The sequence below is a fragment of the Lepus europaeus genome, chromosome 15, assembly GCF_033115175.1.
Source record: "Lepus europaeus isolate LE1 chromosome 15, mLepTim1.pri, whole genome shotgun sequence".
NCBI lineage: Eukaryota > Metazoa > Chordata > Mammalia > Lagomorpha > Leporidae > Lepus > Lepus europaeus.
In genome coordinates this window covers 64,020,177-64,037,782 of record NC_084841.1, presented here as the reverse complement: position 1 = coordinate 64,037,782, position 17,606 = coordinate 64,020,177, and the positions used below count along the sequence as shown (strand labels likewise).

The window sequence follows — 17,606 nt, the reverse complement described above, 5'->3', positions numbered from 1 at the left end:
AACAAAATTTCAAAATAGAATTTCCTAAGAAATGTGCTGCATTTTACACACATAGATACATATAAATCCCACTCAAAATTTAAGTACATGATCAAGTCCTATATAACAATTAATAACTCATGTAACTACATGTTTACATACCTGAGGAATTTTCCTTTGGAACATCATCTAGTTCTAACACCTCATAGTCGTCACCAGCCCGACCTAAGCTTCTTTCGTGCCTGGTCATACATGGTTTAAAACTAACATATGCATGTCTTCTTCCATATCGCCTGCCTGTAATTGTCTGATATCCTCCTGCTGGTTTGGGCCAGGCAGCCTTGCTGGATTCTTGGTCCATTGCTGGAGTGGGTAGTGGTAGTGGATGAGTTAAAAAAAAAAAAAAAAAAAAAAAAGAGCGATAGCAGTAATTTTTGTTCTGGTAATCGGTGGGGGGAGGGGGAGTACTATTTCAAAATATATATGCTGCTATTTACCAAATTATATACTACTAAAAATCAAGAGTACCTTACTAGTACTATGAAACATTATTCTTCAATATTCACATACTAGACAATTAAATATGGAATACTATCTAATGAAAGTTATTAGTCTCTTCTCCCCAAAAAATATCTTTTAAAATTTGGCTCCTCTAAGGTATTTCAGATTTTTATAATGAAACCTACCAGAAAATATTTTCCATATGCCTACTTACTATACTGCCAAAGTTCTTGATGGAGTGAAGCATAATCTTCCAAATTAACTAAGTACCTTATGTATAAGCACTTGACACATATTTGATGAGCCAATTACTAGCACACAACATGATGATTTCATTTAGAGTGGCTATGTTACTGTCAAAAGTAAACTCTTTAAATGGTAACTGTACCATAAAGAATCAAACCGTATGTAGATTCCTCAACAAACTAGAACTAGACCTACCATATGTCCCAGCTATCCCACTTTTGGGAATATATCCAAAGGAAACGAAGTCAGCATATGAAAGACACCTGTTTACTGAAGCCCAATTCACAGTAACAAAGATATGGACTCAATCTAGATGTCCACCAATGAATGACTAGATCAAGATTATGTGATATGGAGCGGCAAGATGGCGGAATAGGCAGAGAGCACACTATTAGTCCGGGGGAGAGACAGGTTAATAAAAGTGGAGATACTGCAGGGTCAAGGAAGAGTAGGGGAAGAAACAGCAGAGGAAACTCTTCCGGAACTAGTGATTCACAGTGGACCTGCGTGGAGAGCGTGGGAGCCCAAGTTCGGGACACCAGCGGCAGACTCAACACACCAGCACTGGAACGCGAGGTGAGCCGAACCTCAATAGCCCGAGACACCAGCGGACAAGTGGAAAGAGGAGGCTAGAGGGAACGAGGCTTGAAACTCCGTGGGGAAAAGTTCACCAGGCTAACTAGAAGAGAGAGAGGAAAAAAATTTAAAAAGTGACCGATATGGACACAAGTTTCTTTCTCTCCGCTCACCTCTCAAAGGCGAGCAAGACAGAGCAGGCGCCATTTTGGACATACGTCATAAGCAGGGCAACCTCAGGTCTGCACCGGCCCTGAGCCTAGCAGAAACACCGGACTCTGGGGGGAGGGGTGAAATAACAGGAGATTAGGATCTAACTTGGCAACCCAGTGGGAGACTGCAGGAGAATTGGAGCCCACACTGAGGGCAGCACAGATTCCCTGTGTGGTCCTTGGGAAAGAGCTTCCGATCTCTGGCTCCTGTGGGTATATCATTTGCCTGCTAACTACCTCCAATTCCATTCAGCTGTGCGGAATTACTTCCCTTTTGAATCAAAAAAAGAAAGAAAGAAAGAGAGATTTACCACACCTAACCTGGGAGTGTCATCTTTGACACACCCTCAACCCTGAGGAACCAAACACAGCTCTCAGTCCACACTCATCTCAAGCCTCTAAGGCTCCACCGAAAGCAGACAGTCCACTTAATATAGAGCCATAGTGTAACAAGAAAAAACACCACAGTGAAGAAACCAAGTATCTCCAACATGCCAAACAACAAACGCAAAAACCAAGCTAACAAGAACAAGGAAGACACTATGACGCCCCCAAATGAAAAAGACACCCCAATTCAAGATTATGAAGATGATGAGATCGAAGAAATGCAAGAAGCGGATCTCAAAAAATTGATAAGAACATTAAGAAGTTCTCAAAAACAAATTCTTGAACTACAGAAATCCTTCATGGACAAGATAGAAAATCTCTCTCATGAAAATGAAATATTAAGGAGGAATCAAAATGAAATGAAACAACTAGTGGAACAAGAAACTGTGATAGTGACGAGAAATCATAATGAAATGAAGAATTCAATAGATCAAATGACAAACACATTAGAGAGCCTTAAAAACAGAATTGGCGAAGCAGAAGAGAGAATATCAGACTTAGAAGACAGAGAACAGGAAAGGAAACAGGCAAACCAAAGAAAAGAAGAAGAAATTAGAAATCTAAAAAATATTATCGGGAATCTACAGGATACTATTAAAAAACCCAACATTCGGGTTCTAGGAGTTCCTGAAGGCATGGAGAGGGAAAAAGGATTAGAAGGCATTTTCAGTGAGATACTAGCAGAAAATTTCCCAGGTTTGGAGAAGGACAGAGGCATCTTAGTACAGGAAGCTTATAGAACCCCTAATAAACATGACCAAAAGAGATCCTCACCACGACACGTTGTAATCAAACTCACCACAGTGAAACATAAGGAAAAGATCCTAAAATGCACAAGAGAGAAACGTCAGATTACTCTTAGAGGATCTCCAATTAGACTCACAGCAGACTTCTCATCAGAAACCCTACAAGCTAGAAGGGAATGGCGAGACATAGCCCAGGTACTAAGAGAGAAAAACTGCCAGCCCAGAATACTATATCCTGTGAATGAAGGTGAAATTAAGACTTTTCATAGCAAACAGAAACTGAAAGAATTTGTTGCCACTCATCCTGCCCTGCAAAAGATGCTTAAAGATGTGTTACACACAGAAACACAGAAACACCGTCACCAATATGAAAGAAGGTAAAGGAAGGAAACCTCACAGCAAAAGATCACAGGAAGCTCAATTTCTCTTTGACATAGAATTAAACTCTGATGCTCTGTTAAAGCAATGTGTTAAAGTAATCTATTATGTTCTCTTGATGTCTGTTAAATTCTAATTGTTCAAAAACAGCTGAATTTTTATTAAGAGCTATGGGTTATTTAAATATGTGCTTATTTTCAAAGATTTGAATAATCACCTTGTAACAGTGATCAAATTTGGTCTATGTTATGTCATGATTTTAAGGAATCTTATTTCAACCAGATATTTTGGATTTTGAGCCTTCTTGGCATTCTTGACAGGCATTCAAAAAATCAAAGTTCCAAACAATCTGGTCTCTAAAATTTCCAGTAAATCATGGACTTTGGTTTTTCCAGTTTGGGCCCAATTGAAAAAATCGAAGGACCTATGTCTCTCATCTTATCGAGACACCAACTAATCAGGCTATTTGGAGTATATTAGAAGGACTGTCAAGATGTGATGTGGTACCAGACTTTAAGTTTCTATAATGGAAAATGCTATTAATACAAATGTTTGAGAATTAAAAAGTCTAATGATCTTGTGTTACTCGACATGATAGTTATCTTAATGAGAAAGCCCCAGAGGCCTAAAGGGTTAAATACTTGTAAAATCCTACAGGTGCTTTCAAAAATACTGTGAAGGAAGCAAGTGCCTCTTGTTGGTTGATGAGTTTATAATTTTAAACATGGCGACTTAAAGTCTTTTGTAATCCATAGTTATATATGATGTGCTGCTCATAAACTAAAGCGTTGTTGGTTCTGTGTTTAGCTGTCCTCCTATAGGTTCCTATGGACTTTTTCCAGCCACTTCTATTGTATTCAGTACTTTGGGATGGCTCTGTCAACAGATGAAGCCAATAATGTATTAATAGTACCAACTGAGAGAAAATATGGTTAACTGAGGTTACTAAAAACAAAAAGCAATTCAAATCAATTGGCAATCTACAAAAAGAGTTAAAGATTTTAAAAGCTATTATTAAAATTGCTATATTGGTCTATTATGCTATGTTATATGTGTGTACATATTGTATGTCCACATGGGGAAATTTTATTAAGAGTTTTATTTTAAATGGCTTATAGATAAGATTGTCCATAAATTTAAGCTGCTAAAATCAATCAAAGATACATTTTAATTTGTGTGACCTGAATCTGTGTATCATATGTTTTAAACGTGTTGGTAGAAAGAAACTAAAAACATTTTAGATGGTTGTGCTTAAGTTTACTGGCTAAACAAACTACACCATGTTAGATATTTAAGAGGTGTTTTCAAATACATGATTCTTAAAATTTATAGAAGGCATTGGCCCTTCTGGTAAATGTTTTCTTAAGTTGTTATCTAATGGTTTGAAACGGTTTGCTAAGTATTCATGTGATATTGCTATTGTCAGCAAGCGATCTAGGACTTGCTCCCTCATTTCTCTATTCTAAGCCCAACTTGTTCTTTCATTTCTCTATTCTCTTCAAGGTAGGAAACTAATTCTATTATAAAGGAATCTGTAGGACACACAATTTAATCTTTAGAACTCATAAAAGAGATGACTAACATTTTTCTGTAATAGCATAGCCAAAATAAGAACTTAAATAATAATCTCATAGCTAGATTCACTTCGCCATCAGCAAAGTATACAGTAAGTAGAAAAAAACCTCCCTTTCAGACCAAAGGGAAAGAAAGTTTTAAAGTGAGAATATAATTTTCCTCATGGGCATTGTCTACCTTAGAAAAACTACTACAGAACATGCCTGTGACTAGAGACTTGTAGTTCAGGCCAGCGAAGATTAGAGATGGGACTTGGGCACTCCCTTGACTTGCATCCTCTGGTCTGCTTTAACACAAACCAGGAGGAAAAGAAAGCTAGGCATCAGAAGCAATGGGTGGCAGGCCTATTAATGGCTGATCTGTACAGTGATCTGCCCTCAAGGAGACCCAACAGGCCAGTCCACAGCAGTGGCTTTCAATGTGGTAAGCCTGGGCTTCAGCAGAAGTCAGCTTGTGAAGAGCCCTGGCAGCTCTGCCAAGAGTTGGATCACTGGAAATGGACCTGCCCTGGAGTCGAAGGATGCCCAGGTCAGAGCCACAGATCTTATTGGCTCTAAGCTGAAAAGCCCTTCACTCAGCCCAACTTCCAAAGTGACCACTGCAGCTGAGGGGATGGTCAAGTAGGGTCAGCAACATTGCAGGCAGAACTGTAAATTTCTTGTTAGAGATGCCCCCTGCCTTTACCTGGCCAGCTCTCCTCCCAGGCCAGCCAAGGAATGAAAGTCAACAGAGTGACTTCCCCTAGGAGGTTCACACCTCCCTTAGGATGTACCCCATGTGAAGAGATAGATAGGCCTGGGCCTCTTAACTTACAAGGCCTAAAGCCCACCAGATTATTATCAAGCCCCTTCTATCAGGTTCTATTTGCCTCTCAATCAGAAAAATTACTTGTAGCTTGGACAGCACCTTTCTTAGCTCCCCTAATAATGACTCTGTCCTTTGTTCTAGGCCCTGTCTAGTGCACTTGGGCCTCATTCCTTTGTAATCATAACCTCTACTCTACCACCAATGGCTCTACTCCCAACCTGTGTGTACTGATGGTCCTCTTCCCCACTTAATGCTGTATAATTGTTCAAACCTGGTAAATGCCACTCTTGGGATCATTGGTTACTATCCTCACTCTGTCTTTTATGACCTTGTCTAAATATGATCAGAGTCGGCAAACTTGGAAGGCTTCCAAAGCCTTGGCAACTCATGACGAGAGTCTAGGGTGTATACTGGCGCCATAAACTAGAGTGTCAATTTGTTGGGTCAACAACAGGAGTCACTGTGCACTTGCTCCTCATGTGGGATCTCTGTCCTTAATGTGCTGTACATTTTGATTTAATGCTATAACTAGTACTCAAACAGTATGTTTCACTTTGTGTTTCTATGTGGGTGCAAACTGTTGAAATCTTTATACTAAATTGATCTTCTGTATATAAAGAGAATTGAAAATGAATCTTGATGTGAATGGAAGGGGAGAGGGAGCGGGAGAGGGGAGGGTTGCGGGTGGGAGCGAAGCTATGGGAGGGAGAAGCCATTGTAATCCATGAGCTGTACACTGGAAATTTATATTCATTAAATAAAAGTTAAAAAAAAAGATTATGTGATATATACACAATAGAATATTACTCAGCCATAAAAAGAACAAAATCCTGACATTTGCAACAAAATGAATGCAACTGGAGATCATTATGCTAAGTACAATTAAATCATACACAGAAAGACAAACACATTTTTTTCTCTTATGTAGAAAATAATCATATAGTATTAAAACATGTGAATGCCATATTATTTGGCATATAGAGGTATTTGTAAAAGCTGTCTTTATTTCATTATACCTCTTATTTAATAATGTACCTTTATTTTCTCACTTTGTGATCTTTATCATGAATCCTATGTTATGTGATATCAATATATCCATCCATGCTTTCAACAAAAGTAACAGGCACGTGTGTGTATATATATATTATTTACAGATTAAATAGGGCAAGCTGCTAAATCTATGTGCTCACTGAACTCTCTCTAGTTTTCTGAATTGAAATATTTTAAAATAAAAATTAAAAAGGTAGAAAAATTAAAACAGAAAAACACAACACATGAAAAGAACCAACCAGATCACAGTAAAATATGACTAGCATCAGATAAAGTACACCCAGAGAAAAGTGTGACAGGCCAAGTCAAATACATGCTACCGCACCATCCAAACTACCACTGAAAGACAGATATCATGGTAAAAATGTAATTTAACATTTCAACAATTTGAATTTAAGTTTTGATATCCAAAGGATATACATTGTGAACAGTAGCATCTTTTACTACATAGTATATTGTTTATACATACACATACATATATTAAGTATCAATTTGCCTAACCAATTAAATGACATATACTATATAGGAACTAAACAAAATATTTATTAACATTATATGTAAAGTTAATAGATGGTATATTCACATATTTTGTTTTATTGCATCAAAATAAAAAATATCACTTCCAAGCACAAAGGAGAAACAGCATGCATGTCTTTATAACACACAGCATCACTTAATTAACTCCCCTCAGTTTCTTTAGGGGGTTGATTCTCTATTCTATTTTAAAAAATCAAAAATCAAAATTAAGTGCTTTGGTAACTTGTCCAATAATTCAATAGTATGATTCCAGAATCAATGCCATTAACAGCTCCACCAAAGGAACAGTGGAAACACAACAGAAGCCACAGAGGTGTGGAACAGTATTAGAATTCCTGTTAATATTTATTTTCATATAAAAAAATAGAAATTAAGCATTACAAGTATTCAGTACATGAACCAAAACCTGCCTTTAGTATGACAATCACACGTCACATATGGTACTCAAGGTACTACAGAAGTCTCTAAGGTAGAGGAAGTGACACCTTCCTTACCTGATGGCTCTTTTTCAGTGTACTGTGACATATGTGGCAGTTTCTGTGTGCCCAGTTCGGCAGAATTATGTTGCAATTCACTTTTTACTCACACAATGGGTAAGTTGCAAAATATTCCTACAGAGAAACAATGGATTGAATAAACTATTAATAATAAATGCACAAAATAATAAAATGGCAAAATTGATATTTCTTCCTGGTTAAACTCTGTTGGCCTTGTAACTCAGAAATACACAACTTGATCTGAAAAGGTAATCAAACTTCAAAACTACCAAGATGAATATTTAAAACACAAATATATGTCTATACTTAATAAAGCAATAAACCTCTCCCCCATTATCAGCCTTAAAACTGTCAATGACAGTAACACACATATAATTAATAAGCAACCAAAATGGAAGAAGTGCTGAATGTGGTACAGACTCAAACTGTCTGGGAGTCTACCACACTGTGGCACCTTTGGTATTCCATCAAGCATGATAGCTCCTTAACCCTGGACTTGCTAAATAATTATTTATTCTTTACAAAAGCCAACTCATCAGATAATTTAACCTCAAATAAGAACTTATTCTGAATTAGAAAAAAACTAAACTTACCATGTAACAAATACAAAAAGAGGTCTTTTTTAAAGCTTAAATGCATTTTATTTTTAGACAACCTATATGACAATGCTTTTTCCTTAAAAGCAATGCCTCCACTCCAAGTAAATCACAGTCAAAATAAATGCAGAGCTCAAGATAACACTTCGTGCAGTGCTGTGTGGATGACGAGCAGCAGCCAGTCATGATGGGCAGTGATAGACCCAAAGCAACTGCCAAAATTAATGTTTTCCATCTCTAAACCAGCCTTAAAGACAATCATAAATGGGCCACACCATCCTCAAAGTAGTCTAACAAAGCAACCAGGACATCCTGGTTCATGCTGTCACGAATACTGAACTGGCAGTTTTGTTTAAGAACTATTTATACTGTTTATGTGAAAGAGCGAGCGAGTAAGCGATAGAGCTTCCATCTGCTGGTTCACCCCCAAAGCGGCCCCAGCCACCGGGACAGAGCCAGACACACAGCTGGAACAGGCACTCATATGGGATGCCCATGTTGCAGCTACTGCACCTACAATGCTGGCCCAGAACTGGAAGATTTTTTAAATTAGTAAGGTTGTGCTTGATTTGTTCTGCAGCCCCTATCATGAAAGGATTTACTCTTTCTGGGCTCTGTTCTTCATGTTTGCCTTTGATTTCCTGTAATCCAGTTTCCTGCAAGTGATGGTTGCACCATCAGTGATCACCGTGCCTTTGGTACCTTCATCCTCCAGGCCTTTGGGGGAGGCATCAGCACTGATGAACAAGTTATCAGTGTTACCATCTGTCCTCCACACCATCTTCCCCTCCACCTGCAGATAGAGCCTGCCTGCAGACTCTTGACCTTGTAAATGTGGGAGAACAGCTCATCACGGTGGGTGAGATCCGGGTTGATAACTATGATGACAGTAGAAGCAGCCCAGAGCTCTGAGCATGTGCAGTGCAGCCAGAGGCGCCATCAGGGACAGTGGGGAACAGGCATTAAAAGCAAAGAGTTTCTTCCATTTTGAAATTGACCTATTTATTTACTACTTGAAAAGTTGCAACCTGTAGGTTTTCTTAAGACTGTTTGAAAAAAAAAAAATTTAAAACACTACAGCTGTTGCTAATTGTCCATCACCAATGCAAATTAGAAGATTTGTATGTTATCTTTCTGACCTTTTATAGCAGCATATGGATAAAGCGTATGTGTGCAAATCCACATTCACCCCCATAAATGATAAACTTATCAACAGATGTGATCCTCCAAATATACATGAATCAGGTCACACTGTCAGCAGTAGCTAGAGTTCAAAACAAAAAATATATCAGCAGAAACACAGGCTTTCCTTACCACTTTTAAAACGTCTATTTACCTCATTCTCAAAGAGCTGGATTATGAGAGTTAATAGTAAAACTTGTTACTTCGTTTAAGTGTATTAAGTGGAGGATATACTTATGTCTAATAAGCTATAGTCATGTCTACGTACTTGCAAAAGATGGTATCATTCTTGGGTTCTTCTTCAAAGTTAATTATTTCTCAAAAAATGCACAGAAGTTGAAAAAATATAATTTAAATCTCAGAAAGGTTTACTTTTATTGAATTAAAGTTTTTTCCTTATTGTAAAAATAATCCTCCTGGTGTTCTACTGCACAGTAGGGTAAAAATAGTTAATAACATAATGTACATGTCTAAATAGCTAGTAGAAAGACTTTCGAATGTTCACACTACAAAGAAATCTTGAATATATGACATGATGGATGCTAATTATCCTAATTTGATCTTTAAAATGTATGCACATATCAAAATATTGCATTGTACCCCATAAACATGTACAATTATTGTGCGTCAATAAAAACAAATAATCTAATTTAAAAATGTCTACTTATTTTCATTTACTTGAAAGCAGAGAAAAAAGAGAACAAGAACAACACAGAGAACTGTCAGCCATGGTTTCACTCCCTAAATGCCGTTCCAGCCAAGGCTGTGCCAGGTAGAAGCCAAGAGCCTGGAACTCCAACTGGACCTCCTACATAGGTGGCAGGGACTCAGGTACTTCAGCCAATATCTGCTGCCTCCCAGGGTGCATTAGCAGGCAGCTGGATTGGAAGTGGAAGAGGTGGGACTTGAACCAGTGTTCTGATATGGGATGCAGGGGTCCCAAGCTGCATATTAATCTTGCCCCAACATATTTAAGTAAGAGAAATCTGACATAACTTCAATATGGATGACCAAGGATTTAAGTTCATATAACAAGTATTCTACTCAGTCTTTTCTTTGGATAGGGTCTTACTCTATTATGTCCTAAACACTACTTTCAGAGCTGGGGATACAATATACAAAATGGATACACATTCCTGCCCTCTTAAGCATACAGTATGAATCACAAAGACTAACTGGCCACTAGACTTAGCAACATGGAGAAAGCTGGAGATCTAGACAAGGACTCCTCTTGTAGAATGGTGGATGCAAAAGCCTGGTGGGAATATGGGAGAAAGTCAAAGAATTATAAATGCAGAAATCATGAAAATCACCTTTTAAAATATTTGAGGCCTGAGACCAAGAGAGAGAGAATGAATGAATGAATGAATGAAATTATGGAGACATAGCTCCCATACAAATGTTCGCTCCCCAAATCCCCACAATGGCCAAGGCAGGAGCCAGGAACCCAATCCAGGTCACCCACAGGAGTGGCAGGAACCCAATGACCTGAGCCATCACTGCTGCCTCCCAGGCTCTGCATTAGTAGGAAGCTGAAGTCAGAGATCAACCCAGGTACTCTGATAGGACACATGGGTGTCTCAACCTTGAGGTCAAGTGGCTGTCCCCACTGTACTTCTCATGCTTTTCTTCTTATATATACTTTTCAGAGCCCTCCAATATCCTGATTGAAATCTAATCTACTTGTTTTTAAGGCCTAACTCAACTAATTTTGTGGTATCTTTTGATTGCACTAAGTCCCCTGATTTGAATGTTTTTCTCAGTTTTTTCTCCACAAATAATTGTTTCAGGAAGTGTATGTGGAAGGTAAATTTTGAGTCCCTGCATGTCTGAAAGTATTTTTACCTTTTCTTCACATTTTGGTGCAGTTTAAGACAAAACCACTCTTTCCAAACTCTAAAATATTGTTTTCTAGCATTGCTTGTTAGTGTGCAGCCAAATTCTTTTGGTATTCTGCAATTTCACAAGGACTAAGAGGCAGGCAATTAAAATAAAATTTTCTTCTTCGCCGTTTTATTTAGAGACTCCTGTCAATGCCTCAAAGAAGTACTTTACTTTCTTCCTATTTTCCTATTTGGCCCATATGGTTTCTACCTGCACTCTAAACTTTTCGTTCATACTTTCACTCCCTAGCCTGAAAATTTCATTCACCATGTTAGTCTTCCATTATTGTCTGTAATGCTCTTTTTAATATCTTCTTTCTTGTTTTCCAATTCTTTATTATCTTCAATATTGGTTCTTGTTTTATGACTAATACACAGGCTGGAATCTGTCAATAATGATTAGCTCTACATCATCCGAGGACACTATATTTTAATAGTGTCTATGATACTGTTATCTGATTCCTATCTCTGTACACAAACTAAACTGGGAACATTCGGTATCTAAGTTTTCTCCAAACAGCTATTTCTTTTGCTGTATTACTCTATCCCTTGTACTATTCACCAAATAAATAACACAACTTTCTATTTATGACAATCATTCATTTTAAATATTTTAGGGTATTTACATACTAACTGTAAAAAAATTATATAAATGAGTTGCTAAGAATTAAACAAGTGAATCAGGGAGGTATATAGTTTTTCCAAGTAACTGAGAAGTCATCACATCATCACTTTAACTATTTAAATGAAGTGTTACGCAGAGTTAGAAAGACTCAGTTTATTTCCAGAAGATGTAAAAGTTTAACTGATAGCATGGATCTATGGTTCTTTGTACGCTCCATCTGCTAGGAGCCAGAAATAACCTCACTTTTAAAAAGTCTCTTCTAGAAAAAGAAAGATTAGTTGAGAAATAAAATATAATTTGATCCCTACTTCCACTCCAATTCTCTGCTAATGTTCCTGTGAAAGCAGCAGAAGATGGTTCAAGTACTTGGGCCCCTGTCACCCACTGTGGGAGACCCAGATGCAGTTCTAGGTTCCTGGCTTTGCCTGGCCCATCCTGGGCTGTTGTAGCCCTTTGGGTAGTGAACCACCAAATGCAAGATTTCCCGGTCTCTCTCTCCATAACTCTGCCTTTCAAATAAATAATGAAATAAATCAAAAAAGAAAAACCAAACTTCTGTAATTATTTATTCTGTATTTCCCTACAACTTAGCTACAAATTCAGAAATACAAACTTTATGGCAAAATATATTTATGATCAACTACAACAAACATTACTAGAAACAGGGTAGACAGAGGTTCTTTGTATGCTACAGAAATCTGTTTGAAAATTTTCATGATTAAAAACTTTTCAAGCATTTCTCCTTTCTCTATGATCAAATGTGTAAAAGATTATTTACATATAATAAAATATAAAATGCTGAAGTGCACAACTTAATGAATTTTTACAAACATATATACCTGAATAATCACCAGCTAGATTAAGATAGAGAATAGCACTTCAGGAAGTTCTTTCTTGCCCTGTTCCAGTCATTATCTCATCCAAACAGAGAGGCATCTTGACTTCTATTACCCCAATTAGTTTTAAACTTTCTATAAGTGGAATCATAAGGTATAAACTCTTTTGTGTCTACTTGCTGTTCAACACATTTCTGGGATTTACTCACACTCACTGTTATAAACATCTTCGTGCATGTTTTTAATCCATCTGAGGTACACATGACCTGTAATTACTCCACTGTAGGGCTGTGTTTATTAGCTTTAAGAGATAGATCCTGCCAGTTTTCCAAAGTGGCTAAGCCAATTTACATTCCCACCATAAATAAGTAAGGGTATCGGTTGTTTGCGATACTTGATTTAAAATAGTCTCTAGTTTCAACCATTCTAGGAGAGATGTACTGGTGTCTCACTGTGACATTTCCCTGATGGGTGATAATTCAAAGGACCTTCACCTAGGCATATTGGTCTTTTAGATGTCCTATTCTATAAACAATCTGCTCAGCTCTCCACATTTTTAATGGACTGTTTGCCTTTTTCTTCCTGACTTATAAGAGTTAAGCTGTATCCTCTGCATTTTATTGTGAATACAGTCGAGTCTGTGTGGCTCACTTCTTCCCTTTTTTCAAGACTTGAAACTCATGGGGCAAGTGCTGACACCAATCTGGATGCCCAGACCCCATACTGCAGTGCCTGGGTTCAAGTGCTGACTCTTTTTGCAGCTGCACTTTCCTGCTAATATGCACCCTGACAGCCTGTGGTGGCTCAACTAGTTGGGTCCCTGCATTCATGTTGGAGATAGATCACGTTCCCAGCGTCCACCTAATCCAAGCCATTGCGGGCATCTGGGAAATGAACCAGCAGATGGGAGTTTGCAGTCTGTCTACAGAGTCTGTGTCTATCTCTCAGATTAAAAAGAGAATAGAAATCAATAGTTTCCTTAGTTTAAGGAAAGAAATTCTAGGAATTCTAATTTGTGTATATTGTGTCCTATTTGCCTATCTCAAAATCAGGAAAATGTTCCACTAGGTTTTCTCCTAGAAACTTAAGTTCAGCTTAAAAAAAAAAATTTACTTGAAAGAGTTAGAGAGAGAGGTAGAGACAGAAGGAGAGAAACCTTCCATCCACTAGTTCACTCCCCCAGATGGCTGCAATGGCTGGAGCTGAGCCCATCTGAAGTCAGGAGCCAGGAGCTTCTTCTGGGTCTCCCAAGCAGGTGCAGGGGCCCACGGACTGGGGCCATCCTCTGCTGCTTTCCCAGGTGCACTAGTAGGGAGCTGGATCTGAAGTGGAGTAGCTGGAACTCAAAACTGACTTCATAATGGGATAGGGGCGCTGTAGACTGGGGCTTTAAGCCACGGTGCCACAGCGCTGGCCTCCAAGAGATTAGCTTTTAAATTTAGATTTATGATCCAATTTAAAAATCAACCCTTGAGGGGCCGGTGCTGTGGCACAGATTAAGCTGCGGTCTGCAATGCTGGCATTCCATATGGGCACTGGTTCACGTCCTAGCTACTCCACTTCCAATCCAGCTCCTCTGCTAATGTGCCTGGGAAACCAGTGGAAAGTGGGTCCTACACCCATGTGGGAGACCCAGAAGCAGCTCCTGGCTCCTGGTTCCTGGCTACAGATGGGCTCAGCTCCGGCCATTGTGGCCATTTGGGGAGTGAACCAGCGATGTAAGATCTCCCCTTCTCTAACTCTGCCTTTTAAATAAATTAAGAAAGAAAAAAGTTCCTACCCTCCTTAAAAGAGCATTTAAGCTTCCTTCTGGCAGGGAATCATCTCTCAGGGAGATCACTTTAATACCACAGAAGTATTGGTTTGACCTGTGTTGGGCAAGTCCGTTTCCATTTATCCTTACTTGAAAGCACGACCTATGCTCCTACTACCCTTTCTTTTTTTCTAATAAAATATGTATTTAATTAAAAAGCAGAGCATAGGGGGTGAGGAGGAGCACAAGAGAGCACTTCCATCCACAGGTTCACTTCCCAAATGGGTGCAATGACTAAGTCTGTCCAGGCTGAAGCCAGGGGCCTGGAACTCCATCTGGGTCTCCCACATGAGTCAGGGGCCTCAAGCAATTTGGTCATCCTCCCCTGCTTTTCCAGATCCATTAGCAGGGAGTTGGATAGGAAGCACAGTAGCTGGGACTCAAACTGGTGCTCCAATATGAATACAAGCATCACAGATGGCAGCTTAGCCTGCTGCATCACAGTGCTGGCCCCAATGCTGTCTTTTTTCAAAATAGCTTTCAGTCATGCTCCAAACATTGCAAGACCACCATAACAGTTTAAACTCTATTTACTCTTAGGCCTTCTGTCATTTTCATATACGTTCACACTACATACATTAAAAATACCACCAAGCAAGATCATGACTCGCTCAGCACCCAATAATCTCCAATATTCGTTTCTGAAGACATCTATTCCACGTTCCATTTCCATGCCTTCATCTGTTTGACTTTCCTGCAGCCCGCTAACATCCTTTAACATTTATTATGAGTCTGCTGGTGATAACTCCCCTCTCTGGTCTGAGGTCTAAAGCTATCTTTATTTTTGAAGGATATTTTCAACAGGACTAGAGTTCTACTTTGGCAATTTATTTTCTTTCCTTTTAGACATGTTAAAGATTGGTATTGTTTTCTGGTTTCCACATTTCTGGTTTGTAAATTTATGTTATCTGAGTGGAATTCATGTACTCAAACAACAAAAACTGACTGTGCTTGTTAGTGTAGTAAGTTAAAAGGGAGTATGAAGTTCAACAACTGAAGGAGTAGGAAAAAAGTTCATAATTGAGACAGCACAATTCTGAACATCAAAAGTGGAAGAGCTTAGAGATAACCCATTACAGTAGGTTTGAACTGGTTGATATATATTATGATATTCTGATACATAGCTACAAAGCTAAATTACAAATGCTATCTAAAAAGCATATTTACAATATCAATCAAAAATATCAAATTCCTAGAAATCAACCTAATGCCAAACATCACTGAAAAATATTAAAGCAGACATAACTAAATGCATACATAACATAAATACTATGTTTACTGGCATGGAAGATCAATTTTATGAATATCAATTCTCCTAAAATAATCTATAGTGAAGTGTAAGTATAATAAAATCTCAGCAAGTTTTTTGTGTGAATTGATAAGGTGAATCTAAAATTTAAACAGGACAGCAAACAGCCAAAACAGTAAAAATAATCTTTAAAAAGAACAAGTAGAAAGATTCAACTCATCTACAAACCATACCTTTAAAAATCTGTAATAGGGGCACACATTTTGGCTACAGGTTAAGATACCACCTGGGATACCTACAAGTGCTTGGGTTCAAGTCCTGTCTCTGCTCCTGATTCCAGCTTCCTCTACTGTGCACCTGGGAGGCAGCAAGCAATAGCTAAAGTGGTTCAGTTCCCGCCACCCACATGGACACTTGAATTGAGTTCTCAGCTCCCGGCTTCAGCCTGGCTCAGCCCTAGTTGTGGGCATTTAGGGAAGAGGGGGGCTGCATTGAGTCAGTGGGTGGGGGTCTTTCTGTCTCTCTCTCTGCAGTTCAAATATGAAAAATTTGAAAACCCATATAATTATTAATATAGAGATAGGAATGGGCAAATAGATCAGTGGAATAGAACAAAATAATGTTGTCCAACAGAACTTTCTACAATGATGAAACTGCAATGTACAAGCTTAAATTGCTTTCCCAGGTACATTTTCAGGGAGGTAGATGGGAAGCAAAGCAACACTGGGACACAAACCAGCACTCTTAATATGGATGCCAGCATCTTTAGGGGCAGCCTACTCCACTGTGCTACAACACTGGCCACACATGGTGAATTCCATCTTGAACAGCACAGGAATAGTATCCAGAAACACATGCATGCTATGTAGACTTGACTTATGACAACGCTACACTGCAGAGCTATTAAGAACAAGATGTTTTTGGGCCGGCTCTGTGGTGTAGTAGGCTAAGCTTCCGCCTGCAGCATTGGCATTCCATCTGGGTGCTGGTTTGTATCCCAGCTGCTCCTCTTCCAATCCAGCTCTCTTGTTTATGGCCTGAGAAAGCGGCGGAAGATGGCCCAAGTGCTTGGGCCCCTGTACTACACGTGTGGAAGAAGTTCCTGAGTCAAGTCAACTCAGCTCTGGCCATTGTGGCCACTTGGGGATGAAGAACTTTCTGTTTCTCCCTTTCTTTGTCTGTAAATCTACCTCTTGAAGAAATAAATAAAATCTTAAAAAAAAAAAAAAACAAAGATGCTTTTCCCCAAATATACTAGAGTATTTGGATACTAAATGCAGAAATAAAATTTGGCATGTTTTCCAAAAATGCAAAAGTCACTTCCAAAAGAACTGTAGATCTAAATGTAAAACAGTAAATCTCCTAAAAGAGGGTATCTTTATGATGCTGGCATAAGGAAAGATTTTCTTAAGAAAGGCACACACACACACAAATTCTAAACAAAGAAAAAGGTCAATAAATTGTACTATAATAGAATTTAAAACTTCAATTCATAAGAAGATACCATTGAGAGATTAAAAACAGAAGCCACAAATAAAAAGAAATATATTACATGTAAGTAACAAAGACCTTGCATCCAGAATATATAAAGAATTTACCCAAAATCAATAGGGGAATCTAAAATCATTCCCAAACATGAATAAGGGAATCTAAAAGAAATGGGATAATCTGAAGACATACATTCCAGAGAAGTATACTCAAATGGTTTTTAAAAAATGAAAAGGTTTTAATTTCATAAGTTGTCAAAAAATATAAATTAAAACAATTTACCCCTACACAACAGAGACCAAAATTAAAAGACTAACTATATCAAACGTTGGTATGAATGTTATAGCTACTGGAATATTTTAATATATTATTAAGGGTGTAAATATCTGTATCCATCAAGGAAAACTTTTGGAAAATTCCTACCAGAGCTAAGCATATGCACA

The 17,606-nt window shown here is 38.3% G+C and overlaps 1 protein-coding gene across 1 annotated transcript in view; it reads right to left on the bottom strand.

Moving 5' to 3' along the window:
- The window catches only part of PJA2 (praja ring finger ubiquitin ligase 2), a 79,811-nt gene that overhangs the window by 42,322 nt on the left and 19,883 nt on the right, over positions 1 to 17,606 (bottom strand). The window contains exons 2-3 of the mRNA XM_062212297.1: positions 7,489 to 7,605; positions 142 to 342 (exon numbers count right to left, since the gene is read on the bottom strand). Coding sequence (XP_062068281.1) covers positions 142 to 342; positions 7,489 to 7,519 — 232 coding nt within the window. The 5' untranslated portion in view covers positions 7,520 to 7,605. The remainder of the gene's footprint in view (positions 1 to 141; positions 343 to 7,488; positions 7,606 to 17,606) is intronic.